General features: G+C 36.4%; 4 protein-coding genes across 5 annotated transcripts; all 4 read right to left on the reverse strand.

Moving 5' to 3' along the window:
• Window positions 1-332: 332 nt before the first annotated feature.
• LOC108326249 (uncharacterized) lies at window positions 333-7,524 on the reverse strand. The gene is made up of 2 exons (XM_052872509.1): window positions 3,962-7,524; window positions 333-3,777 (listed from the first exon to the last, which is right to left on the reverse strand). The coding sequence occupies exons 1-2, from the start codon at window positions 7,522-7,524 to the stop codon at window positions 333-335; spliced, it is 7,008 nt and encodes a 2,335-aa protein (XP_052728469.1).
• A 6,852-nt stretch (window positions 7,525-14,376) lies between these two features.
• LOC108339479 (uncharacterized) lies at window positions 14,377-17,368 on the reverse strand. 2 transcript variants are annotated; one of them, XM_017576610.2, is made up of 5 exons: window positions 17,191-17,368; window positions 16,763-16,816; window positions 16,021-16,124; window positions 15,523-15,561; window positions 14,377-14,734 (listed from the first exon to the last, which is right to left on the reverse strand). In XM_017576610.2, exons 1-5 carry the CDS (start codon window positions 17,264-17,266, stop codon window positions 14,594-14,596), a joined length of 414 nt encoding a protein of 137 aa, XP_017432099.1. In that variant the 5' UTR covers window positions 17,267-17,368; the 3' UTR covers window positions 14,377-14,593. The 2 variants fall into 2 exon arrangements, with proteins under 2 accessions (XP_017432099.1, XP_017432105.1); XM_017576616.2 differs by lacking the exon at window positions 16,763-16,816.
• A 991-nt stretch (window positions 17,369-18,359) lies between these two features.
• Window positions 18,360-19,213, reverse strand: LOC108326240 (stress-related protein). Its single transcript, XM_017559623.2, has one exon. It carries the CDS (start codon window positions 18,928-18,930, stop codon window positions 18,493-18,495), a length of 438 nt encoding a protein of 145 aa, XP_017415112.1. The 5' UTR covers window positions 18,931-19,213; the 3' UTR covers window positions 18,360-18,492.
• A 1,740-nt stretch (window positions 19,214-20,953) lies between these two features.
• LOC108347773 (uncharacterized) lies at window positions 20,954-26,352 on the reverse strand. Its single transcript, XM_017587205.2, has 5 exons — window positions 25,826-26,352; window positions 23,462-24,449; window positions 22,832-23,356; window positions 21,851-22,306; window positions 20,954-21,446 (listed from the first exon to the last, which is right to left on the reverse strand). Exons 1-5 carry the CDS (start codon window positions 26,287-26,289, stop codon window positions 21,135-21,137), a joined length of 2,745 nt encoding a protein of 914 aa, XP_017442694.1. The 5' UTR covers window positions 26,290-26,352; the 3' UTR covers window positions 20,954-21,134.
• Between the last annotated feature and the right edge of the window lie 1,589 nt (window positions 26,353-27,941).

Genomic DNA, 27,941 nt, shown 5'->3' on the forward strand with positions numbered 1-27,941 from the left:
CGTAAACAAATTTTCACAATTTGAATTTTCGACAAACTTCTTTTTATTTATTTATTTATTTATTATTTTTTTTTATTTGTTTTCTTCCACGACATCCTTGAGGTCCGAGTTTGTGCTCAATGGAATATACCCGTGATGCTTTAACTATTATTACTTTCTTTATTTTACTTTAAAACTCAGTATGATATGAATCGTGTCGAAAAGCAAAAGACGAAAAAGTCGGATAATGAATGAAATCACAGGCATTTATTGAAAGAAGTAACACAGAATACAACAAAATTTTCACAAAACAGTGTTAAAATCCCTTAGTAGCATCCCCTATCTCGGAATCATCATGCGTAAAACTTTTTTACCGCATCAGAATTGACCGGTAAAGGTAACTCCTCTCCGTCCATCCTTGTGAGAATTAGTGCCCCTCCAGAGAATGCCCTTTTTACTACGAATGGCCCTTCATAATTTGGGGTCCATTTGCCTCTGAAATCCCTTTGTATGGGCAATATCTTCTTTAACACCAGTTCGCCTTCATGGAAATCCCTTGGGTGTACTTTTTTGTCGAAAGCCTTTTTCATTCTTCTTTGATACAATTGCCCGTGGCACACCGCTGTCAGTCTCTTCTCTTCGATGAGATTGAGCTGGTCAAACCGAGCTTGAACCCACTCAGCTTCCTCCAATTGGGTTTCCAATAAAATTCGTAGAGATGGGATTTCCACCTCAAATGGAAGCACTGCTTCCATCCCATACACCAGCGAGAAAGGTGTTGCACCAGTGGACGTTCGTACTGAAGTACGATATCCATGTAAAGCAAAGGGAAGCATTTCATGCCAATCCTTATAGGTGACCACCATCTTTTGCACGATCTTCTTGATATTCTTATTAGCAGCTTCTACTGCCCCATTCATTTTTGGACGGTAAGGAGAAGAATTAAGATGATGAATTTTGAACTCCTCACATAATTCTGCCATCATCCGGTTGTTCAGGTTGGTAGCATTATCAGTGATGATCTTATTAGGCAGCCCATATTTGCAGATCAACTCCTTTTTTATGAATCTGGTCACCACCTTTCTAGTTACGTTGGCATAAGAAACGGCTTCAACCCACTTGGTAAAGTAATCTATTGCGACCAGTATGAAGCGGTGTCCATTTGACGCTTTTGGCTCTATAGCTCCAATAACATCTATCCCCCACATTGAAAACGGCCATGGTGCAGACAGCACATTCAAAGTCGTGGGTGATACATTGATATTGTCTGCATGCATCTGACATTTCTCGCACCTCCTCACGTGTGTACAACAATCATTTTCCATGGTTAACCAGAAGTAACCAGCTCTCAAGATCTTCCTAGCCATTGAGTGCCCATTCATGTGGGTGCCGAATGTACCTTCGTGTACTTCTTTCAATATCAATTCGGCCTCTTTTGTATCTACACATCTGAGGAGAATCATGTCATGATTTCTCTTGTATAAAATGTCCCCACTTAAAATAAAGCTACCAGCCAACCTTCGTAACGACCTTTTATCATTTTCAGATGCTTTTTCAGGATATTCTCGGGTCTTAAGATAGTGCTTGATATCAAAGTACCAGGGTTTACCATCCACCTCCTCCTTGATGAACTGGCAATATGCTGGCTCCGCATGGCTCTTCATTTCAATCACTGGTAATTCTGTATTTGGGTCAATCTCAAACATGGATGACAAAGTAGCCAACGCGTCTGCTAATTGGTTATCTTCCCGTGGTATGTGGTCAAATGTGATGATGTCGAAACACTCCATTAATCCTTTGATGTATGCCTGGTAAGGGATTAATTTTGCGTCTCTTGTTTCCCACTCTCCCTTCAACTGGTTGATGACTAAAGCTGAATCTCCATATACTTCCAGAATTTTCACTTTGAACCCTATTGCCGCCCGAATACCCATAGCGCAGGCCTCATATTCTGCAATGTTATTCGTGCAATTAAAACACAACCTTGATGTCATGGGCATGTACTGTTGCCCTGGAGAGATAAGTATTGCCCCTATGCCATGCCCCATCATATTCGATGCTCCATCAAATAGTAATATCCATGTTTCTTCGTCTCGGTCTTTCCTGCCTTCTTCGAATAGAGTCATGATACCCTCATCGGGAAATTCAGGTTGCATTGGCTGATAATCGTTGATGGGTTGATGAGCTAAGTATTCTGCTAGAGCACTACCCTTGACGGATTTTCGAGTAACATATACGATGTCATATTCTGACAATAGCACCTGCCACCGAGCTATCCTTCCAGTGAGAGCGGGCTTTTCAAAAATAAACTTGATAGGATCCATCTTGGATATCAAAAATGTAGAGTGACTCAACATGTATTGCCTTAGGCGATGAGCAGCCCATGCCAATGCACAACAAGTTCGCTCTAACGATGAATATCGTTGTTCGTAGTCTGTGAATTTCTTGCTCAAGTAATATATTGCATGCTCTCTTTTTCCAGCTTCATCATGTTGACCCAATACACAACCCATTGACCTTTCCAATACAGTTAAGTACAAAATGAGTGGTCTTCCTGGCTCGGGTGGACGTAATATAGGTGGGTCTTGCAGGTATTGTTTGATTTTTTCAAAAGCGGCTTGACAATCCTCGTTCCAAACCATAACCTGATTCTTTCGTAGCAACTTGAACATTGGTTCGCAGGTAGCGGTTAATTGGGAGATGAATCTAGCAATGTAGTTCAATCTACCCAGAAAACCGCGAACCTCCTTCTCCGTGCTAGGCGCAGGCATTTCTGATATCGCTCGCACTTTGTCAGGATCCACTTCTATCCCTTTTTGGCTAACCACGAAGCCCAACAACTTCCCGGATTTCACTCCAAATGTGCATTTGGCAGGGTTTAACCTGAGTTTATACTTTCTCAATCTTTCAAATAATTTCTTCAAGTTGAGGACATGTTCTTCTTCCAATTCAGACTTTGCAATCATGTCATCCACATAAACCTCGATCTCCTTGTGCATCATATCATGAAAAAGTGTCACCATCGCCCTTTGATATGTTGCCCCGGCATTCTTGAGCCCGAAAGACATTACCTTATAACAAAAGGTCCCCCACAACGTAATGAAGGTCGTCTTTTCCATGTCCTCAGGCGCCATCTTAATCTGATTATACCCCGAGAAACCATCCATGAACGAAAATAGCGAGTACTTGGCTGTATTGTCAACTAAAGTGTCGATGTGTGGTAACGGGAAGTTATCCTTCGGACTTGCACGATTCAAATCACGATAGTCGACACACATTCGAACCTTCCCATCTTTCTTAGGCACTGGTACAATATTTGCCACCCATTGTGGGTACTTCGCCACAGCCAGAAATCCTGCGTCGAATTGCTTCTGTACCTCTTCCTTAATTTTCAATGACATTTCTGGTTTCATTCTTCTTAGTCTTTGCTTGACTGGAAGGCATTCCTGCTTAAGTGGGAGTTTGTGTTGCACAATATCGGTATCCAACCCTGGCATGTCTTTGTAAGACCAAGCGAAAACATCCTTAAACTCCTTCAGTAGGGCTCGCAGCCCTTCCCTCACTTCCTTTTTCATGCTAGTACCGATTTTTACTTCCTTTATCTCTCCTTCCTCTCCCAAGTTGAGTATTTCAACATCCTCCTGATGGGGTTTTATCTCTTTAGACTCTTGTTCCACTAATCTCAAGAGCTCTGGAGAGGGTTCCGGGTCATCTTCCGGATCATCTTCCGCATTAATGACAGGGTGCTCCCACTTAGGGATATTGACATTTTTATTTTCAAAACATTCATTGTCATATCTGCATTATTTAATTTTGCGAAAGGAATAAATAAACAGGAAAAACGATGAAAAAAGATAAATGATGATAGAAATGAGAACAAACACGATTCAAATATCACACTGAAAGCAAAATAAAAGCATCAACCCATGAGCCATGAATCCCAAAGCTCGGGTGAAGCGAATAGGGTTAATTAATATATTACATTTCAATTGATTTAGACATCACGGGTAAATCCAGAGTCCTCCAATTGTTGAGCCGTGCACCTGGGGAGCAAACCCACACGAAGTTTGAGCTTTCAGATCTTGCTTCCTCTTCCACCACCGCTATATGACTAGTGTTCACCCATCCAACACTGCGAAAACTCTCTTTGATACCACAAATGTGGATTTTCTTTGCCCTTGGTTCCCATTTCCCCATTCGAGCCAGACTGCGTTCCTTCCTTTCCTCAATCAACCTCTTGTTATCTTCCTTGTTGGGTCTATACCCCAGGCCATATCTGTTTTTGTTCCCAATCATCTCCAATGGGAATGTACGTCCTTGTCCATACTTGCCTAAACCATTCCCGTACTTATAACCTTCTTTCAGCATGACCTTGGCCACCATGATAGAGGTGCATGATAAATGTGGGTTCATAGGAAATGGCTCAACATAGGTGTTTCCCACAATTTCTAATGATTGAAAAGCTGTTTCCAGAGCTTCCTCGGCTGCCTCAATATATCGCGTGGACGATGGTCCGCTCACAAGGAGGTCCTCCTCTCCTGATATTATCACCAGCTTATCTCCCATAACATATTTCAGCTTTTGGTGTAGTGTGGAAGGCACAACTCCTGCGGAATGGATCCACGGGCGACCCAACAAACAACTATAAGCCGGGAGGATATCCATAACTTGAAAGGTTACTTGAAAGACACAAGGACCGACTTGAACGGGCAATTCAATTTCTCCCATCACTACCCTTTTACTGCCGTCAAATGCCCTCACAATCATAGAGCTTGGTTTCATATGCATTCCATCACATGGTAGCTTCTCCAATGTTGATTTTGGCATGACATTCAGAGAGGAACCATTGTCTACCAAGACACGTGCTATAACGTGATCTAAACATTTCACGGAGACATGAAGAGCCTTGTTATGACCTCTCCCCTCAGTGGGTATCTCCTCGTCAGTAAAGGTGAGGTAATTATTAGAGATGATGTTGCCAACGATACCCTCAAACTTGTTCAACGAAATACCATGCTCGACATGAGCCTCACTGAGTACCTTCATCAACAACTTTCTGTGAGAGGTAGAATGCATAAGCAATTCTAACAAGGAAATCCGAGCAGGCATGCGATTTAACTGCTCCACCACCTTATATTCACTCTGTTGAATGAATTTTAAAAATTCGCAGGCCTCTTCCTCAGAGATTTCTTTCTTGTCTGCCTTGTCAGAGGTCTCCTCTACTTGCACCCCTTTCCCCTTTAAATGCTCCTTAGTATTTGCGTCCATTGGTGTTTCATTATTGCTAGCTCCTCTTCCCGTCAAGTTTGGTGGCGTGAAGATTCGACCACTCCTTGTCATTCCGCCGATGCCTGATATATTTTCAACAGCTAGATCCTGGCTAGAGTATTGGCTTTCAATGCATTGTCCTTCGTCGACTACATGTGTCCCATACCTCCAAGGGACAGCTTTCTCGCTTTTGTAAGGAAAAGGAACTGGTGTATGGATGACAACAGGCGATCTTCCTTGAATTACTGGTGTAGGGGTGGTTCTAGTGAAACGGATTATCAACGGCTCTGGCAAAGTTACATCTGTCTCCATACCAGTTTGTGCAAACACCTCCTCATACTTGTCTTCATAGCACACTTGCATCAAATTCCTATCAAGCAGATCTTGTAGAAACTTTTCGAATTCAACGCATTCCTCGATAGAGTGTTCCGTGCATGGATGGAGTCCACATGCTCTTTCCAAATCATAATCCCCGTTTAAAAATCCCAACTTTAATAATTCCTTGAAAATAAACCTTCTGGAACTTCGGATCTTACTTGCATCCCTTATCAGTTCATGCTTCTTAACCTCAATGGCATTTGTCGAGGCATTACCATGTCCGGATAACGGATTAGTATCAATGCTAGGTTTATCTTCTTGAAATTTTAGCCACCCAGCGTTAATCAGGGCCTGCACTTTATGTTTGAAAGCCATACACCTTTCAGTTGAGTGACCCACGCCTTCCCCGTGATAACTACACTTGGCATCTGCATCATAACCCCTAGGGTATGGAGGCTGCAAGGGTATCATTGGACATATAGCAACCAGACCCCTTTTGACGAGGTGAGGTAATAATTCAGTGTAAGTCATGGGGATGGGGGTGAAGTGGACAAAGTTTCTTTCCTGGGTTCTTCCCGGATAACCGCCTTGACCTGCATTCGGATTTGGATTTGCACTTGGCCCAGTCCTCCAAGCATTGCTTGTGACAGGTTGTGATTGGTAGAATCCTTGTTGTTGTTGAGGCCTGATTGGATGAGCAAAAGCCGCATTGGCTGAATATGGAGGTTGGCCCAGGTATGGTCTATAATTGTGAATAGGAGCCTGACCTCTCCATACAGGCATTGCCAATGTTGCATGCACGTCTCCCTCTTTTTTCTTTCCTGGATTGAAAGAAGGCTTCTTTTTAGAGTTCTCTGTCGTAGATGGACCGCCTGCAATCTTCCCATTCTTCACCCCAATTTCTATCCTTTCGCCGATTATGACGACGTCAGCGAAATTGGCGGACACATTCCCTACCATATATTCATAAAATGGCGGCTGAAGCGTATTTACAAACATTGCCACCATTTCTTTTTCAAACAAAGGCGGATCCACTTGTGTGGCCAATTCTCTCCAACGTTGGGCATATTCCTTGAAGGTCTCATTGTCTTTCTTTCCCATATTCTGTAATTGCAGACGGTCCGGTGCTACATGCGTGTTGTATATATACCGTTTTATAAAGGCGTCGGCTAGATCTGCCCAACAATGGATTCGAGAGGGCTCCAATTGGGTATACCAGTTTAATGCTACCCCAACCAGACTGTCTTGAAAAACATGGATGAGTAACTGGTCGTCATATGCGTACGCAGCCATTTTTCTGCAATACATGGCCAGATGGATTTTAGGGCATGTATCACCCTTGTACTTTTCGAATTCTGGCGCCTTGAACTTATACGGTATTTTTACTCCGGGAACCAAGCTTAGTCTTGCAACATTTCCGAACCCATAATTTTTCATCCCTTCAATAGCCCTCATTTTTTCCTCCAAAATCTTCAGTCTGTTTTTAGCACCGTTACTGATGTCGGTTCCTGCACGCGCCGCGGTTTGTGATGCGGCTCTTGCTGAAGAATCGTGGTTAACAATCATATGCGGTATTGTAGTCACTCGTGTTCCTTCAACTGTGATTGCTTCATTCGTTTGAGTACTTATCAAGGGAGCTGACACAGAGGTAGGTCCATGAGTGGTGACTGGTGGGATATCAATAGCTGTGGGAATGGGAAACGACACATGCCCTCCTTCCAAATATTCTCCTATGGGAGGAGTATATCCCGAGGGTAACCCATACAACGGGAAAGGAATTGATTGGCTCGTAGCATTGAAAAACGGGGGATAAAAATGGGCATTCCCACCAACCAGTGTAGATGAAGACTCTCCAGTAGCCTTCAGGGATTCAAGGGCAACCAAGATTTGGCCAACCTGGTCTTTCAACTGACTCATTTCAGCTTTGATGGATTCTTGTGACTCTTCCCAGCTTTCCATGATCCTTGAATTGGCTCGAGTCCTGTAGGGATGTCGTGGAAAGTTGGCCGTTTTTTTTTTACTGTTTTATTATTAATTTAAATTAGATGAAATGCGCCAGACAAAAAAAAGAAAGAAAAAGGGAGAGAGAAAGAACAAGGAAAAATGTGATGCATGCTAAATGATAGGTGGAAATCATAAAATCACTACAATGTTAATGATGGAAATCGATACAAGTTGATACCATACAAAACATCTTAAGTCTTTCATATAGAGACATGAATCACTTCCTAACCCGAGCAATGAAGGCCTTCATTTCGCCTACTAGCCATTTACAATGGTTAATAAAAAGCATTATCTCGGGAGGCGGGTTACAAAAGTGGGTCGTGGCTTCGGCGTCCAACATCAACCTAGGAATGTCTTCAATTGCTCCGTTTGCCAACATAGCCAATTGGGAGAAACTTCCCTTCCAATACTTCACAGCCTCTTCTTGCATCGCGATGTGGTCTTTCATTTCTTTTACCAAGGCATGATGCCTCTCTCCAAACTCCATTGACCTCCACCGTTCCTCTTGCTCTGCAATGTACTCCTCCATTTGTTTTATCATAGAGCAATGCTTTTCTTCTGCCTCTGCTAGCTTCCAGCGCTCTCGGTTCATACCTGTCTCAAAGGATAAGGCCATTTCCTTCATCTCGTGCCCCGCCTTTTCTACTTGAACCTGCGCTTCTCTTAGTCTCTTCAGAGCCTCTCGCTTATCTCTTTTAGCCTCTTCGTAGAGGAGCCTCCATTGTTTTGCCTCTTCTAATGCTGCGTTCTTCTCCTTTACTCTCATGGCCAGCTCTTTGCTTGCGGTTAAGAGGTCTTGTTTCAATCGGAATGTATAAACTCTTTCAGCCTTCTGACTTTTGACAATTTCTTCATAGGCCTGTGCTTTTTCTTCTTTATCATTCCTCATATCAACCAAATCGTTGCGCGCAGTCTGCAATTCTTTTCCCAACCTATCATTCTGCTCCCTCAGTTTTTTCATCTCTATCTTCAATTGCTTCACCTCATCGCTTTCTAGTTCTTGGGATGGCCCCTCGTTAGCTAGCTGATGAACGATCGGTTTGAAAGGCAATTTGACTTCCTTTACCCTTTCCCAGATCCAGGTGTGATAATTAATTTTGTCGTCCATCACCCCCAATCTTAAATCCTTTTCTGCTCGCATAACATTTTCCCAAGCACTTCTGACTTTCCTCAATATTTCAGTGAAGTGCCCATCCTCATAATAGATGAACAACGTTGTAAGGTATTCCGGCGAGGGTGCCCCTTTCATGGGACGTCCGAATTGCCTTTGAACCAAGATAGGGTTATAATTTATGCAATAACGAGTACCTATGAGGGGTACATTGGAAAATGGGCCACAATAATGGATATAGGGCTTAGTCTCAAGCCAAGGGAGACGCCATCTTACTTTTCCTCCATTCAAACTGGCAAAGAATTGGGCCCACTCATTCCCTCCTTTGTCTTTGAGCCCCTGGTGCGAAGGATCTTCCGACGGACATCTGATATCACCCGACCCCTTACATAGACGCGCAGTCATCCACACATACAACGCCGATAGACAACAAAGTATTTTCTTCCCTTTTCTCTCGTGGCAAAAACTCATGGTCCCATAAACATCCGCAAGGACCGCTGTTACGGGATTCTCAGATCTCGTTTTTTTTGCCACGAAAACATCAATTGCGGTATAATCCACAAAGCCCTCTACTTTAGGAAACAACACGATGCCATACACGGCAAGAGCTAACACATCCATGAAAGTCTCCCAATCTTCCCCTTCTGCTAGATAATGCAAGTGCTGCTCCAAAAATCCTTGTGTCAGTCCATGTACTTGATTCCTTGTTACCAACCTGTCTTCAAGTTCTTTGGGATGTATTTTTATTATGGTGGCAAGGGTAGGGATAGAGGCATGATGCTCCAAGTGCTGATAAGGAGTAGTACCCTCTAGTGGCATTTCCAGAATATGCTCAAACTCTTCTATAGTTGGTGCTAGCTGAAAATCTTGAAAGGTGAAGCATCTTAGCGGGGAATCATAATACTGTGCGAAGGCTGTGATAGCAGGCGACGACACTTCCACCTCCATTAGACTCAACAGGTTACCATATCTCTTCTTAAAGGTTTGTCTCTTTATGGTTTTTAGCCTTCTGCCCAACTTTATCAGACTTGTCAAGTTTCCACCGTGAGTCTTCAGGTGAGATTTATTTCTTAACATGAGGGACTCAGTATGTTGTGTAGCACCAGATCTTATATCGACTTCCATCTAAGTGAATACTGGATGATTTCCCCTAAAATTAGCATGTTACCGAATGATGCATGGTAAAGTGAGGTAAAATAAAATGATTAACAAAAACGCATGCACAACATGAGAATGCAAAGACATTATTATTTATTTATTTTTTTTTTTTTTGAAATAGAATGAACAGTGTGAGGGTTAGAGGAATACACATTTCTCCCTTCGTGCCCTATCAAAGGTTGAATGACTAAAGTTCTAAGGCCAAATATATGCACTCACAGGGATAGCTTCCTAATGCTTAAATCAGGCCACCAGAGCTATGGCTCTTTTCACTGTTTCTCCACAACAGTCAGAGTAATCAACTAGGTGTGGAGACACAAATGAAGAGAACAGACTCTGGCTGGGGTTCTCACGATAGCCAAACAGGAAGTACATCCCAGAGTGACACCGCTACACAACCCCTCTATTTCTAAGTTGCGCTCAGACCCGGGTATAGGGCCCCACTCATGATATGCATATTGTGTGTGTGTGAAGGGAGAATGCAATTGTACACCCCAAACCCTCACCTGCAAAACAACCAGAAAATTCCCAAGCAGATATAACATGTTTTCTACCCTAGGGTTCAATAAAATCACAACAAACACAGATACAATTATGAAAAATATCCAACAAAGATAAAGAAAAAGAAAGGGAAGAAAAACACAAAGAAAAACCACATTGAATTCGCACATCTAATTAAATGGCCTGACTCTCTTCATAGTCCCCAGTGGAGTCGCCATCTGTCGCAACCGGAATCGCGACGGGACGACGATCCAAGGAAAAATAAAAATGTTTTGAAAAAGAGATTTGGAGTCGCCACCATAGTTTATTCTGGAAAACTACGGAAAAACCATAAAATGATAAGGCATAGTCAAATAGAACCAGATTCTTGGTTCGGGAGTCGGTTACGTGTAGGGAAGGTATTAGCACCCTACAACGTCTGCCCTAAGGCAGTACCTTTAACTAAATGCGCGAATGTGGATGTGGTTTTCAAAATGTTTAACTTTTCCCTAAAATAAAACTCAAAAGAAACAAACAATATTTTTTAGTTTTTTGGGCCCGACAAGGATTGACCTTGCTCCTACGTATTCTCATATGAGAAATCAGGGTTACGTAGTTCTTTTAGAAACTGTTGAGAAATTTGCTTGAAAATTGTTTGAGAATTTGTTTGGAAAATTGTTTTGAAATGATTTTGGATTTTTGGGAAGTGAACCTGACAAGGACTGGCCTTGCTCCTACGTATCTCCACTTTTGATGGAGAATCAAGGATCACGTAGTTCTGCAAGGCGATATTGTTTGTTGTTTTGAAAAAGTGAATGTTTTTAGTTTTTGAAGATTTTACATTTTTTTGTTATTTTTATTGTAATATTTATATTTTTTGCGTAATGAGTACTAGGCTGATGCGTACGATCGCACGAGCACTCACACGGCTTTCTCTTTTTATTGTTTTGCGTAATGAGTACTAGGCTGATGCGTACGATCGAACGAGCACTCACACGGCTTTTTTATTATTTTTTATTGTTTTGCGTAATGAGTACTAGGCTGATGCGTACGATCGCACGAGCACTCATACGGCTTTTTTTGTTTTTTTTATATTTTGGGTAACGAGTACTAGGCTGATGCGTACGATCGCACGAGTACTCATACCGATATTTATTATTACATGTTTTTTAAAGTTTTATATTTTTTATTTTTTTTATTAAGAAAGAGAGGTGAGTTGAAATATCTATGACGTAAAAATATCAAAAAGCATAGGATAAAATTGAGGTAGAAAATAGGATAAATTTATAAACTAAAAAATGATCAAAATGAATATAAGTAGAATGAAAAGAAAATGTGTACCTTGTTAAAGATTTGAAAGATGAAGTAAGACTTTGCTTGTAATAAGTTGTGAGAAGAGGTAGATTGATGGTGAAGAAGATGAATTTGTAGAAGAAATGTGGTATGAGATTTTATATGTATAGAGAGATAGTAAAATGTGAGAGAAAAATGAAGTAGAGTTTTAGGATGAAGAGGTTTGGTGTGTGAGAGAAAGAAGATGGATATTATGTAACCAAAATGTGTGTGTGAAGTGTAGGTATTTATAGAGTTAAGGATGAAGAAAATTGATGAATAAAAATAATATAATAAGTTGGTGGAAAATTTAGATGAATTAAAAAAAGGTGAATAGAAAAAGTTAATGTGGAAAATAAGTGAAAGAAATAATATAAAAAAGTTGGTGGAGAAAGTAGGTGGAAAAAAATGGATAATAAAAAATGTTGATGGAGAAGATATAATTAAAAAATGTAAGTGGAATAATTAGAAAAGTTTATATATAAAATTAATATGGAAATGATGTGGAAAAAGTAAATGAAAAAGGTAGATGATGTGGAGGGTGAGGTGGATGGTGATGTGGAGAATGGGGTGTGATAAGAAAAGATGGGTGGTGAGGAAGCAAAAAAAAAAAGTGAGATTATTTTGAGCTATTGGATTAAGTGTTTAAAAGAAAACTTGGGGGTGCAAAAAGTAAAATAAATAGTATTTTTCATTTTGTTTTTTTTTTTAATTTTTTTGATAAATTATATTTACCCGGACGAAATTGGGTGTTGACAACATACCTCGCGGATAGTGACTATTTATATGGGTCCTGCTTTTCTTGGACCCAAGATTCAAAAACTTACTCTTTTTTAGGATTTTCTAAGCATTATTTTTTTTATCTCATTCTAATATAGAGATGGTTTATACCTTAAGTTGATGTTGCATTCGTGAATACTTAGTCAGATACCTTTACATCGACGTCTTAGACAAGGTGTATTTATCCATGGATCTTCAGTATGCATTAGCTAAGGTGTCTTCATCCCTAGGTCTTCAGTGTGCATTGGTTGAAGTGCTTTCATTCCTGAATTTTTAGTGTGCATTGAATGAGGTGTCCTCATTCAACCATTACACCAGTCTTCCAAAATCAAGGTCTTTAGACTAAGTCTTAAGGCCTTTAGGTGGTATTGACTGAAGTATCCTAGATATTGACCTATATGTCCTCCTCAAAACAATTTATGTAAACTACTAAGTTTTTTTCCTACTCTTGATAACTTAACCTTTTTCATCTAACAAATTTGATTGAACACACTATTTTCCTTCGGCTTTTTTCTCCTTTTTGCTAGAATAAACTCTTGATCTTTAGTTTGGATTAAATTTGGTCTTGTCATTTTCAAGCCTATGGAAAAAAAAGAAAAATCATTATGAAAAACTACAAAAACATATAATGGTATCCATGGTAGTCATGTGGGTTTCCTTATATATCAAGTTTATGTTGTATTTTCCTCAATACTATGTGAGATTGCACTTGATGGTTAACACTAAATAAATCAAATTCGTCGGCTGTAAATTAAAATTACGGATGATCTTTGGATCATAAAAATCCATTGGTAAAAATTCTTATTGATACAATTGATATCATAAATATTTTATTCTTTCTCTATTTTTTCTCTTTTCTTTCTCTGGTTTTGTCTTGTTGTTAGCTTCTCTTTCACATTTTCCCCTTTTTTTTTTCACCTTTTTTTTTCTCTTTCTTATATTTTTTTCTTATCCATATCCAATTAGTGTATAACATATTTGATATGAAATTTGATGCCTATTTTATTGTTGAATTTATTGACAAATTTTAAAAAATTAAGTTATTAAAGAATTTTCAAAATATTGAGTTATCAATAGATTTATCAATAAATTTAATCATAAAATTGTCAATAAATTTAATCATAAGAACTTTAATGCTTATTTATTGATAAAATATGTACATATTCATCACTGTTCTTGTATCAATTAGGAAAAGATCCAATTAGAAAAAGAAATGAATATTATCCATATCCAAACTCATACTCTATCAAAGAATACTTCGCATATGAGTCTATTTGCCATCCTAGAACCATTTCTCCACAAACACAATCTATTTGGTCAATTGTCATTCACAAATTCACTTTAAAATTATTTCTAATTCATTTTAACATATCAACATGTTATAATGAAGCCACTTAAAAGACTGTTTCAACAAGAGATGAAACAAACCAAAACTCAAACTATAGAAAAAACTACTTCTAGATAAAAATTTAAAATATTTTTATATCACAATTTAAATCATTTACCTTAAATATATAATATAACTTATATGTATTTATTATGAAGATTAATAATTTAATTTAAAGTTTAAAATACTTATGCATTATGATTTATAATTATTTTGTGCAATAAAAGGCTAAGACATTAGTTAAAACTACTTAATATATTAGTAATAATAAAATGCACGCAATATGAAATTATGATATTTAGTCCGTAATAAAGGATCTCAAATGAATTTAAAGAAAAATGTAATATTATCTCTTTGAATTTATAATAAAATTATAACCCAATTTTTGTATCTAATTTATGTTGACATTTTAAAATGGTTATAAATAATGAAGTCTTTATAATTTAGTCCAAGCCTCATAAATGTCAGGACTGTCCTTGTTTACATAGGAGGAATTCACATTGTAATAAAACCATCAAAGAGGAGTGAATATACATTTTAGATTTTTAGAAGAAAAATGCTAGCAGTACTCTTTTTATTGCTGACTAAAACTTTTGAAAATTATAATTTTTTATGAGTTTAATATTTTATTTAACTAGTCTCTCTCATGGTTTAGAAATAAGACAAATTAAAGCGTGATTTTGGATAAATTCTGAGAAACAGAAAATTATGTTAGAAATAAAGTATTGAAGAGTGTTGCTGGTATCTCTCTCTTTGGTAAATTATGTTGTCTGTCACTATGCAGAAGTTCCAGGTATATCAGCAGGTGGATCAATGGGGTATACCAATTCTGGCTTTGGCTTCTGAACAGCCACAGTCTCAGGCATTGTTTGTCTGTTAGGAGAGACTTTATCAGCTTCCTCTGGTTTAACATCAAACTGCAATACGTGAAGGTATATAACTAAATTATTACCAATGATATTTTGAACATAATGGTCACAGACAGAATGAAAGTTGAAAATAGACAACATGATTCACTATGATAAATTGGCTATTCAACACTGACAAATATTTCTTATGCAAACTAATTAATATAGCCGAGAGATTTAGTTTTCTATTTGATGATACCACGTCCAGTTTTAATTTACTGTAAGATGTGGAATGTATAAAACTACTTCATTTAGTTGAAACACGGAAAATGAAGAATTTCTTCACAGAAATGTTCTTCATGCCCTTGCCACTGTCACTACAGACAAAATTATGCACCTCCATCTTGTGATGCAATTCCACTACTTAGAACCTTGATGGAATTATAAATCAATTTTGGAATACATTTTCTGATTTAAGTTTTCAAATTATAAAAAGGAGGAGTCACGGACGGTTTTCAAATTTGTTGAGACTAAAATTTCTGATAAAAATCATGAGCAAGAGAACCAAACTAAGACATGACAGAATATGTTCAAGCTGATATAACGAAGTTTATTTGAACAGATGTTAAAAGGTCAATCATTGAGTGATTCTTTTTATTTCCTTTTTCAGATAAATATGCTTGGAAAAACTGCAAATATTGAAAAAGTATAATTTCCACCTGTTCTTGTTTAGAAGGTTCTAGTAATTCTTTCATACAATCTCATCCAAGAACCCTTTTATGTACATACAGGGAGGGGGAAAGCTGGAATGGATATGATAAATTAACCAAAATTTATGTTTTTGAAATCACACTAACCTTGTAACTGCAGCCAGATACACAAGCACGAAAACATTCCTGTAGGAAAGAATTAATTGTCATTAATTTGTAAAGATAGTAGTTTTACCATTAAAAGGCACAACAAGCAAGTTGCAGTTGCTCAGAAGCAGTCATTCCTTCTCTACACTGCCTTTATTTCAGAACTGAGTACTGGATTACTAATGCTAGCTGGACAATTAGTTTACTAGTTCTCTTTAAACAATTGAAGAAGCATGCATAATCAATTGCATTGCACTCATTGGGAATAATAGTTCAATAGTTGTGTTTGCACAAGTCATTACTCTTGTAGCTTTTCATCACAAAATACTTTTTTTCTACATGTAGAAACCTTCCATTTAAGGTGTAAGGACAAAACATTTAAAGTTAAGTTAAAATTACAAGAGGGAAACCATTAAAGAATAACTTAAAATAAACAAGAAGTTGCAAATTGCAATCAATATGACAAGTAAAGGAAACATATATTCTCACACTAAATACCTCTGAGTAACTGACAGCTCCAGGAGAACGATCAATATAGGCACTCCATTGCTGGTCTTTTAGTACAGGGTCCTTGTAGCATAGTTGATTGCAGTCCTCCAAACCTGGTTAACCAAAACTCTTATCACGTGTTAATCAAAGTCAAAATCTGTCAATAATCAAGCTCAATTCTTACAATCACACTTATTCCATCCTTTTCTGCAGAATATATGATTGAAATGAAATTGAGATAAATCATATTGCTAGCAATCCTCTTCCTAAAATATGAGATAATCATCTATTTCTCCCATTAGAAAGCCAAAATCAATGTCTGACAGTAAATAAAATAAATTTGTCAATAATGATTAATACATCCCTTAAATATCATCTTTTAGAGAAACTACTACAAATTACTAGTTTAAGATGTGATCAAAACTAACAGTTTTGTGATGTAACATTAAGAAAAGAAACCTTTTTGTTCAATTTCATTATTGCTCAAAAAAGTGCAGCTAGACTTCAATACTTTTTCCAGTTGTTAAAGGTAAATCCTTTTCTCAATAATTAAATTAAAAACAACTTTTGTGGACTTTCTAAAACAAAAGGACTAACAAACAAAAAGAAAACCATGAATAGTAGTATGCTAGTATTGTTGCAGAGATACAAGAAAGTGAATTTCACTAAGTTTAGATTTAGATTGAACAAGTTTTGTCTGCATTCCATTAGCAAGAAAAAAATTATTAAAGAGGATACAAAATTATCTCACACTCTTCCCATGACTCTCCATCTGAGTTGCAACCCTTTTTGCAGAATACTCGCCCTACAATACAGCGAGTAGGATCTGAGTTCAAGAAGTAATGTAAAGAAGTATGCCCAAAATCAATTAAAATGGGCATAACCTCAAATAGACATCATCAATCACAATTGGTCTAAAAGAGCCTTCAATGCATCAGCAAAATCGCTTCCTTTTGAGTTACCTTAATTCATAATTAGCACATACCAAAATAATATGAATGATTCAAACATATAATAATTTTCCCACAACATTGAAAGTCAGCAAGAAATCGGCAATTTTAAAGATTACACAATTCTGGAACATAATGGTTCTATCATTCTATCTATTGCATGAGAAATTGAACATTCCTGAAATTAAAAAAAAAAAAAAAAAAACGGTGAAGAGGGTTAGATTATCACATGGGATTTTGGTGAGAGCAGAGTATTTATTGGTGCATTTGTTTCCACATGGAGACGCCCATTGCTGCGGTATCATCCTTGTTTGAGTTGTCCCCAAAGAAGGAATTGAGCAAGGAAAGACGAAGAGGGTAGTTCGGTCACTTCCTGTCCTGATCTATTTCCTAGTTTTGAGGGTGCATTTCTATATTTCTTCAGTTAAAAATGATTGTCAAATTTAGTATTGTAAAAGTTCTCATGTAGCAACAAATATTAAAAAATATATTTTCAAATATTTTTATAGAAACTTGTATAATCAAGATAAATAATTCAATTTAAAATCTCAATTAATTCAACTATACTTTTAGAATGGTATTATTGATTAAATAGTACGAAAAGAATTAAAATTATTTATTTTCACAGAAAAAGTTATTTATTATTGTGTTTAGAGAGATACTAGTTCATTTTGCTTAAGTTTCACCTATTATAAAAGAACATGTTTTACACTAGCAAAACTATTAAATTTGAATAAACTATGGATTTAGTGAATTATTTGATAGACGAGAAAAAAAAAGTAAAAATTAGACTCATTCTTTCAATTTTCTTTCATCATCCGAACCAAACCTAAATATTATATTTCATGTAGAAACTACAAAGATAAGAAAGTTTATGGCTAATTGATAAAGTATTAGAAATTATATTAAATATTCTTTAAGTATTAAAAAAATATTTTAAATTGACTTTTGAACATTTTTAATATATAAATTGAATTGATAGATATTTAATACTTTTTAAATAATTTATATATTTTTAATATTTCAAAGATCATTTTAGAGAAAAAAAAAAGAAACATTTAAATTAAAGAGAGAGTCGTATTACAAATATAATAATAAAATATAACATTCAAATAATAAAAATAAAAGATATATTCTTTTTAAATCATAACATGTATGCTTAGTGAATATTTATATAAAACATGTCAAAATATATATATATATATATATATATATATATATATATATATATATATATATATATATATATATATATACTATCCCTTCTCCTTTTCGGAATTGAAGGTTATATAACTTATAATCAATCATCCTTAGCTTTTTCAAGAACTTAATGGTGATGGGACTAAGAAAATGAAAAACAATGACATTTCTAACAAGGTGATGATTTTATCTATCAAAAGCAAAACTCTCCTATGGTTGAAGAGGCTCTTGTGGTATCTTATATTAAACTTCTTCTTAAATGTCTTTTCAAAATAAAAATATAGCAAAACTGTTAAAATTCAAAACCAATAAAACCTATTGTGCAATAATATTAACTATGGAAGGGATTTTGAGGTACTCGTTTATCAAGCATCCTCGCTATCCTCTCCGGTGGAACCAATGCCGGAACCCTACAACTCTTCTTCGCCGCCGTCACAACTTTTTCGTTGTACTTCTCCATCCAACACGACGTATTCGGCGCCGGAGGGAACAGCCGCTGCCTTGTCGTCTCCGCACAGTGCTCCACCTTGGCACCAAACCTATCGTACGCCTCCTTCGCCGCCGGTTTGCACTTGGAGTAGACGGCTGCGGCAATGTCGGAGGCCGTGCTCCGTGCAGGCGCTTGAGGATGCTGTACGGGGTAGACGGAGCGGTCGGCAATGCGGAGGAGCTCGTCGGGAACCAGGTGGAACTTTTCGTATACAGGACCGATGACGCTCTTGACGGTTTCCTCAACGGTGCGGACGCTGGAGACGGCGGCGCAGCGCATTGTGAGAACTTTGACGGCAAGTTGATTATCCACCTGAAATTAATTTTAAAAACGAAAAAGGAGTGAATGAAAAATAAATAAATAGTAAATATGATTATAAGGAAAGGAAAAAGGGAATTAATTAAGATGAATAAAAATAGAAATGAAAATTAGAGGTGAGTTTAAGATTTGAAAGAATATTAGATTTAGGCTATTTATGGAGAGAGAATGCATAGTTTGCTATTTCAATATGCCTTGTTATATTAATATTGACTTGAGGGAGCCATCTTTGTTCAAGGATGCACCTTATTCACAAAATTAAAAGACTATGCAAATTCATATATAGTAATAATACAAAAATAAATTATAAATCACTGTACTTTGATATTTAAATTTATATAAAATACAACTGTTACGATAGTTGCAAATTAAATAATAAATATTACAATGTAAGCTTTGGAATTAAATAAATAAACATCGATTTTTTTTTATCAAATGTTTAGCTAATGTCTCACGCATTTTTTTATTAAATAAATAACACACCTCATAAAGATTCATATATAATATTTTGACCACTTCATGCATGTTATATAATATTGAATAAAAATTGAATCAAAGGTTTCATAAATGAAATTTATGATAGTCGCCAAGGTGTAGAGTCTTTTACTTTGTAATCCTTCAATTTTATGCACATTATATAAATTTTCTTTACATTCTCCATTACGAACAAACTTGTTTATAACCTCATACGTGCAGTCATCTCTCAACAATAATATCCATAACACCATAATTTTGCTTATGTCTGTTACTATTGAAATTGTCTTTCAATGGCCAATTCCTTTCTCAAGTATTTCGTCTCAATCATATGCCTTATTCTAATCTAAAAATTTCACAATAAGAAAAATATTAAATTTCTAATAAAATTTTATGGACAATTTTTCTTTTTTGGTAAAACAAAATTTAACGATGAATTTCATTGATGGAAAACATTTACAATACTGCATGCCCTCTCTTTCCTCCCTCAAGACTACCAGCAAACTTCAATTAACACATCTATTCTTCCTCTTTTTTCACTTAACACTACCAATCAACACACGTTGTTCTTCCTCCCTTTTGTATCTTTTCTCTGTTATTCTTGAAAATTTATACAAAATATTTACCTCTTTATTTTCTAAACCGAGATACACTAGGAGATATGCAAAGAATGTTCATGTAAGATTTAATTCGTTTTTTTGACTTATTTTTATTTTTTCTTTTATTATGCAAAGATCGTGTAGGTAAAATTTAATTCGCTTGTATACTTATGTTTATTTTCTATTTTTATTATGTGAAGATCGTTCAGGTAAAATTTAATTCATTTTTATACTTATTTTTATTTTCTTTTTTATTAAAATAGATTCTGTGAATTTTTTTTTACAAAACACGTGTCCACCTTGCAACTCCGCAGCTTCTAAGAAGCAGGCGTGTAGAAGACACCTCCAATAACAGGGTCATGATAAGTTTTTGTATAGTATTTTATCTTTACTTGAAACTAATTAAAAAGTTGTATTCTCAAGATTATCTGCATTGATATTGTGTACACGTATGGAAACACATCTAACAAAATGACATATTTGAAGGGGGCAGAGAAAAAGAAAGGTCTCTTGTGACATAGTTCCTGCAACACAACCGAAGCATTTTAAAACACTAGAATCGATTCCATGCTGAGCAGAATCGATTCCATGCAGAACAGAACCGATTCTACAACATTCCAACTCCACACAGGTGCAGCCCCCAAAACGTCTCTTGTCTGTCACCTCCGTCGCATGGGTTGGCCACCATTGAGCTGCACAACCCTCCCCTGGCACGTGAAAATAGCAAATGCACGTGATATTTAACCAGGGTCGTTATTATAAAAATGCATTTCTCACCCACAAATCATCTCCCTCAAGCAAGATGGCATATCATGGCAAAAACACATTTGGATAGGAACACGAAGCTCACTCGCATATCCACAGCTGACAATCGCTCACAACAGTAAATATCAGCGCAAAGGAACACAGCATTAGTGTAAAGATGAATAAATTAGAAGTGCAGATTTTACAAACTCTTAGTACTTTACACCAATGTGTTTTTATGTACATACGAAAATAGTCATTTTTTTGATGAGGTTAGTAGGGAGTATGATAACTTCAAAAAATGAGGATTCAACCTGACATAGTTTATTGCAGCAGGGCCAACAGGTATCACTTGACATAAGCAATGGTACAACCATAATTCATTGGACTTTCTGGTTCATGATTAGTGATACGTGGGTGATTTTGCAGAATCTCAAGTGCACGCTCCTTAACAGCACCAGTTCCGGTCCCATGTATGACAAAGAGAACCGAATATGGCCGACTGGCATCAATTGCCATCTCAAGGTGTATAGAAGCTTCTTCTACTCTCATACCTCTTAGATCAACTGTATTCTTAGATGTTCGCACCACTGGACCATAGGAAATATCATCGTCGCTTTTGATGTCTACATTAACCCGGTATTCTGCATTCCGTCGACTCTACAATATTAAAATCAAAATGTTATAACTTAGCATTTTGATTCCTGACCAATGTTATAACTTCCCCAATCTTTTTCAGCAATGTGAAGCCGTGACATTGTCACCATAAATAATTTTATCAAAGTATTACCGTACAAAGAAGTTATACAATGGCATTATAAATAGAAAAATGCAAATATAAACTCTATTGCATTCTTTTAAACAAAGAATGCATTAGTAATCTTATATAAACAATTTCTGGGTGAGAAATTACTTAATTCAGCAGAATGTACAAAAAATCCAAGTCATGGAAAGATGTGAATTAAAAAAAAAAACAAAGAAGCCTATTTAACAAGAATATATATGATCTAGAGTTTTATTTTTCATAAACCATGGCAGTTAAGACATAAACTTTTCATACGTACCTGTCTCCCCTGGTGTACGGAAGAACTAGTTACAGCATTCTTTGCATTAGATGGAAGAGCTACGATATTACTTTTCTTTACACGGGCTTTCACTTTACCATACTGTACCAGGATTGTTTCAACATCCCCAAGTGATTCTACCACTGTGGCCAATTTACCCCCCAATCCCTTGACATGGACTTGCTCGCCAATTTGTGGAGTATATGATGTTTGATCAGCTTCATTGAAATGATCAGCAGGAGTGTGAGCTTTTACAATGGAAGCAATGGCAGATTCAGTTTCTTTAATAAGTGAATTGAGTTTATCACGACCAGAACTTTTGAGCTGCTTCTCAAATTTCTGTATCAAAGTTTCCATCTGAGATTTTGCATTCACAAGCTCTAGTTGGACCTGTTGGGTTTCCTTTGCCATAAGTTCCATTTCACGTCTATCGAGGTCTTCTGCCTCCCCTTGAATCTTTGCAACATTTAATGAAGAAAAATGAGGTAATAAAGAAAGAGGATAAGAAAGAAAAAAAAAAGCAATTCCAAACACAATGGTATTCAATTAAAGCCCGCTGCAAATGCTCAGGCATTCTTTTGCTGAAAAAAATAACTTCCAGCATTAACTGCAATATGAACATTTTGGAAGGAAGAACTTACGAACTTATTTTATATTAAAATTGGTGCTCATAGTCAACCAGAAAGCCATATTCCATAAGTAACTCCCTCAAAAATATTGAAATTAACGTTAGTAAGATCATCCCCCAAGGGTTGGTCATATCTTCTAAAGGGTAGTACTCACAAGTCACCACATATTTTGTATAACATCTCCATCACCCTTTCATTTTCAGGTCAATTTATTGCATACTAACTTATCAAGGATGCAAATTTCAGATAAATTTGAGAAGGAACACTATTGATTTTAATGCTATGTCAACCAAGGAAAACAAATTATAATCAAGAAGCACCAAATCTCTTCCCAGTAAAACATCGATTGTACCTCATTGTACACGCTCATAGTTTCAGCATGAATGGATGCAGCCTTTCCAGCCTGGGCCTTTAATCGATTTCTTTCCTCCTGTAAAGACTGATAAAGCAATCCTCTACGCTCTTGCTGCTGTTCTGGTTTAAACTTCTCTACCCAATTTTGTGCCCTATCAATTATATTTCTATCAAAGCCAATAGATTGTGCTATGCTTAATGCATTCGAATCACCAGTACACCCCCAGAGAATTCTATAAGTTGGTTGTAATGTTTCAAGTGAAAATTCCATTGCTGCATTGTCAAAACAGGTATCCTCTTCTTTGAGACTACTTAAATCAGCATAATGAGTGGTTACAACAGCCAAGTTTACACGATCCTTCAAATATTGTAAGATACTGGCAGAAAGTGCAACCCCTTCTGAAGGATCAGTCCCACCACCGATTTCATCAATGAGAACAAGTGACTGTGTCGTGGCCACTTCCAAAATCTTACAAATACGTGATATATGCCCACTAAAAGTTGAGAGATTTTGTTCAAGGGACTTCAATTTGGAGGAAAAGATAAAGATCAGACAACATATGAAACAAATGCATGATCAACAAAAAGTCTTCTATTTTTATTGTCCATAATAAAGTTAAGATATTACCTGGTGATCTCCAATATCGGCAAGGATAAGGTCAAACCAAGGAAGTTTTGGATTGTTCTTGGCAGGCAGATGCATTCCAGCTTTTGACATGAGTGATGCCAGGCCCAATGTTTTCATGGAAGCAGTTTTCCCTCCAGTGTTAGGGCCTGAGATTACGACCACTCTAGTTCCACGTCCAATTTTAAAGTCAACTGGCACAGGGAAGTCAGATATGCTATGTGACGTATATGTAGTAGCCATTGCTCCGTTTCCATCACCAAACTTAGCAGCATTTCCAGATCGTAGAGCAAGATTATCTGAAATGATATCAAGAGAGGACTCTAAGAGTAATGGATGTCGTATACCAACAATGTTTACATTTAAGCTGTCATCCTCTTGCTGGTCCAGAATATCATTGTCTTCATCATTGGAATCACAACCTTCAAAACTATCAAGTTTGAAAATGGGACATACCCCATTCATCCATTGAGCATATGCAGCTCTTGCAAAAGCAAGATCAATCTCAAGAATTTTATCCAATAAATTATTTATAACTGATTCTGAATTTGCTATTTCAGATGAAAGCATACTTAAAATTGCACTTTCCTCAGCCTTCTCGGAGCTTGAAAGTCTAACTTCCAAGTTGTTCAGATCTATTGCATCTTTGGGTTCCATAAAGTAAGTTGCTCCAGAGCTGCTGACATTCAGAACTACACCACCTGGAAGCAAATATCTATGGGATGCCCTGATGCCCACACACATTCTTGATCGACGCTTAGTTATTAATGGTTTGTCAATTCCCCCAGCCTGAAAAATTTGGGAGGATACTTCCTTCAACATAGAATCCAAAATTTCTATGTTCCTCTTTCTTTCTGATCTGATAATCTCCAGGTCTTCACTTGCTCTATCAAGAATTGTGGAAAGATTGCAATCTATGCAAAATTCTATTTTACTCTCCAAATCCACTTGGAAATTACAATTTTGCAGTATTTCCAGTAGGGGTAAGTACCTGATGGGAAACAATGGCATCGATAAAGTTAACAGTTCTGATGATTATCTTGGAGTTTCTGGAAGGTAGAAATTATGCCAAAAAAGAACGAGTGCAATTAGAGTATTACACTTTGAATGTCTGTCATTACCTTTTGAGATAAACTTTCTTTTAAGGCCTTATTGAGACATGTGAATCCATTACCATATGATCTATGCTCCAAACTTTGTCAAGAAAAATACAACACCTAGCCAAAGTGCATAAAAGAAGTTGCTTGTAAACTGAATCAGACTAAAAAAATATCCTTGAATGCTGGGAAATTCAATTTTTTACAACTTCCTACCATCCCTTTGACTGGCTCAAAAATAGATACCACAGGATGAGAGTCATCTTCTAGAATTCCAATTCAAGTTATGATTGACATATTATAATTTTGTTTTACTTTTTACACAAAACTTCTCCACATTGTCGTCTAATCACAAATCGCTAAATTATCATAGAAGTCTAACTATTACAATTAATTCATTTTTTAATTATGTGCTAACTCGTTATACGGTTAAATTACCAACATTTTGGCTCCAATTCGGTGTATGTTTCTTGTAGTTTAAACCAAACAATTCCAGTAAAAATAACAGAAAAGCAAAGTAAGAGAAAAAGGCTTCATTGCATTATTAGTTCCCTAGGTATCGTGACTGTGCAATTTTGGTCATTCAAATTCCAATTGCATAAATTGGATTCCCCAAGAGTTTTCTCTGATATACAATCCGGTCAGTCCGTACCCGTTCCATCCAATAATTAACACAATTAGATAGCATGACTAGACATGACATGGGAGAGTAAATAGAGGACTATACTAACTACAAAATATGGAATATTTGAAATAGATAACACAAATGGTATTTGACTGAAGCCCTGAAATAAACTTCTCTACGCTCACAGGATAGAAAAACCAGAAGGTAGAATGAAATGAGTTTCTCTCATAAGCTAAAACCAACTTCTGTCCTTAACTCTTCAAGTTTTCTCCTCTAACTTCTCCAGCTCATAAATTCATTACTTAGATGATAAATTCAATATTTTTTACCTTTTTATTTTCATTTCACAAAAATAGGGCCTATATTAACTTAATTGTCATGTTGACAGGGTTTGAAGTAAATTGATGTTTTTAGGACAACAATAGATGACAAAAAAAAAATTCATTATCACCTTTTTTGGAGTAAATCAACGACTTAAACAACGGATGAACTAGGACCAAGGAACCTTAGAGTAAATATAAGAAAACCTGATAAACCCAATTTCGCAACTCTTCCAACATGATGAGAGACGGTAAATTGCACAATCGCGACACCCGAGGCACTTTGAAATGCAATCAAGCCAAAAAAACAAAGTTTCACGTATACCTTTGTGGATGGTTAGAATCGGAAGAGAAGCGTTTCAAACTATCGAATAATTCCCTGGCAGCGACGAGCGTGCGGCGGACGGTGCAAAGCTCTCGGATGGTTAGCAATTGACCAGAAGTGGCGACGCGGAGAATCTCCGTCAAGTCGTGGATGCCGGAGAAGTCGAGCGGCCGGGCGAGGAGTCTGGCCGCGGAGGTCTGATCGAGAAGCTTCTGGCTCTGGCGGGGGGTGCGTCCGACGGGCAAGCGCGCGTTGAGGGCGGCGGCGGAGCCCATGGAGGTGGAGGTGAACGGCGAAAGCTGCTTGCACACGGAGCTCCATTCCAGCGTCTTGAGGGTGTCGGCTTGGAGTGAGTTGGACTCGGGCGAGTTAGAGTTGGGATTGGAGCAGGACTGGAGTTTGAAACTGAAGTAGGATTTTGGGGGTTTAATCAAAGGAACCAACACGTTGCTGCTGAGTTGCATCGGTGACTCACTCACTGCCCTTTGGTTTTCTTCTGGATTGAGTTCCACGTTTCCACCTTCCTATAACAACTATGCTATTACTAGATAACGTAGACACTCAACGGCGTCGTATACCATTTCAGCTAATCATGTGGAATTTCCCTATCATCTATTTTTGCCCTAATTAATAAAATGTTTTATATTACAAAACTTTTAACTACTTTTTTCTCTTTAAAATAAAGGTCACATAGGATGAAGTGGTAATTACATTTTGGCCTTATCAAGTGATACTGTCTCGAGATCTTTTTATTTTTTATTTTCAAAATTGAACCGTTAAATTTGTGTGAAACTTACTTGAAATGAAATTAGGCACAAAATTCCTATTAATTTTTCTTGGGGATCATTGTGGGATAAATTCAAATTGAGATTCATGCAGGACACCCAAATTGGCCATCTTTGTTTTTATTTTTTTATCTGATGATGTTAAATTTTCTTAATTATGTACTTTTGTGTTGATTTCCACCAAATCATAAGATTCCAAACACTTTTGTGTTAAATTGTGGGATAAATAAATTATCTTACGCTAATTTATTGTTTCATTTTCTAATGTTAAAGGTGATTTCAAGAGCTGCTCTATCCAAGTTGTTTGTTGCATAGAAAATGATCTTTTACTAAAATAAACTGAAATGTAGTAAAAATAATCAGGAGACCTTAATAAATAGTAATTTGGCTTATGTATGTTTAAGAATATGATTTTTATATTTTATTTTTATTCAATTGAATTTTAATATTTGTTAAGTAAAATTAATTTGTCTTATTTTATTAAATTTACGTTGACGCAATTTATAAATGCTATGTCACAAAATTCATATGATTTTTCTAATTCTTTTTTCATTAAAAAAGTTATATATATTAAATTCTAAAACATAAGAATGAAATTGTATTAAAGTTTTTTTAGATATAAATTCTAATTTAGTGTAATTTGATAATAAAGTTTAAAAATAAAAACATATTTAATTATTTTTTCATCATTTTATAAGGTTATTTTTACATTTTCTATAAAATTTTTGAAACAAATCTTTCCAAATTTTTAGACTATGATTTCTCAAAATAAAGGAATAAGACTTTTGGAGAGTGATTTTCAAAACGAATGTTTTTTAAAATAAATGGTTAAATATTTCCTTTGATTTTTATTTTCCTTAGTTTTGTTTAAAGTGATAATCGACTTTTTTATAATGATCCAAATTTTTGTAATATTTGTTCAATTTGGTCTTTTTTCTCAATGACATCTAAATCGTTAACGACACCATATCTGCACGAGAAAAGATTGAATGACCTATTCCATTTTTTTATGATATGGTTGTCATATCATCTCATCTTTTTTCCAACACACCAAAAAATCCTAAACAACCACCATGACCTCCTTCGCTGTTGGTCGCACTACCACAGTCACTCATTGACATCGACAATTATCCATTCACTATGACAACCACTACATATCTCTATATTTTTCATGCTTTCAGGCATCATATTTATTCATAGCGATGCATCAACAAAATCCATTAAACCACTATTCCTCCACAAAAACCCTAAATCGCGAGCCACCATGAACCACGACTGCCATCAATGCACACCATGGATTTGCAATGAGGCCACGAAACTGCAAGTTTACA

The sequence above is a fragment of the Vigna angularis genome, chromosome 1 (assembly GCF_016808095.1).
Source record: "Vigna angularis cultivar LongXiaoDou No.4 chromosome 1, ASM1680809v1, whole genome shotgun sequence".
Classification (NCBI taxonomy): domain Eukaryota; kingdom Viridiplantae; phylum Streptophyta; class Magnoliopsida; order Fabales; family Fabaceae; genus Vigna; species Vigna angularis.

What these genes read in the sequence shown, in the direction of transcription:
- LOC108326249 (XM_052872509.1), bottom strand. Translation starts at nt 7,524, where the DNA reads ATGGAAAGCTGGGAAGAGTCACAAGAATCCATCAAAGCTGAAATGAGT. An exon ending in ATGTCTAAATCAATTGAAAT is followed by an intron (nt 3,778 to 3,961) that starts GTAATATATTAA and finishes TAAATAATGCAG; the next exon opens with ATATGACAATGAATGTTTTG.
- LOC108339479 (XM_017576610.2), bottom strand. Translation starts at nt 17,266, where the DNA reads ATGATACCGCAGCAATGGGCGTCTCCATGTGGAAACAAATGCACCAAT. An exon ending in TGCTCTCACCAAAATCCCAT is followed by an intron (nt 16,817 to 17,190) that starts GTGATAATCTAA and finishes GCTGTATTGTAG; the next exon opens with GGCGAGTATTCTGCAAAAAG. An exon ending in GAGCTGTCAGTTACTCAGAG is followed by an intron (nt 15,562 to 16,020) that starts GTATTTAGTGTG and finishes TCTTTCCTACAG; the next exon opens with GAATGTTTTCGTGCTTGTGT.
- LOC108326240 (XM_017559623.2), bottom strand. Translation starts at nt 18,930, where the DNA reads ATGCGCTGCGCCGCCGTCTCCAGCGTCCGCACCGTTGAGGAAACCGTC.
- LOC108347773 (XM_017587205.2), bottom strand. Translation starts at nt 26,289, where the DNA reads ATGCAACTCAGCAGCAACGTGTTGGTTCCTTTGATTAAACCCCCAAAA. An exon ending in GATTCTAACCATCCACAAAG is followed by an intron (nt 24,450 to 25,825) that starts GTATACGTGAAA and finishes GTTTCCCATCAG; the next exon opens with GTACTTACCCCTACTGGAAA. An exon ending in CTATGAGCGTGTACAATGAG is followed by an intron (nt 22,307 to 22,831) that starts GTACAATCGATG and finishes AATGTTGCAAAG; the next exon opens with ATTCAAGGGGAGGCAGAAGA.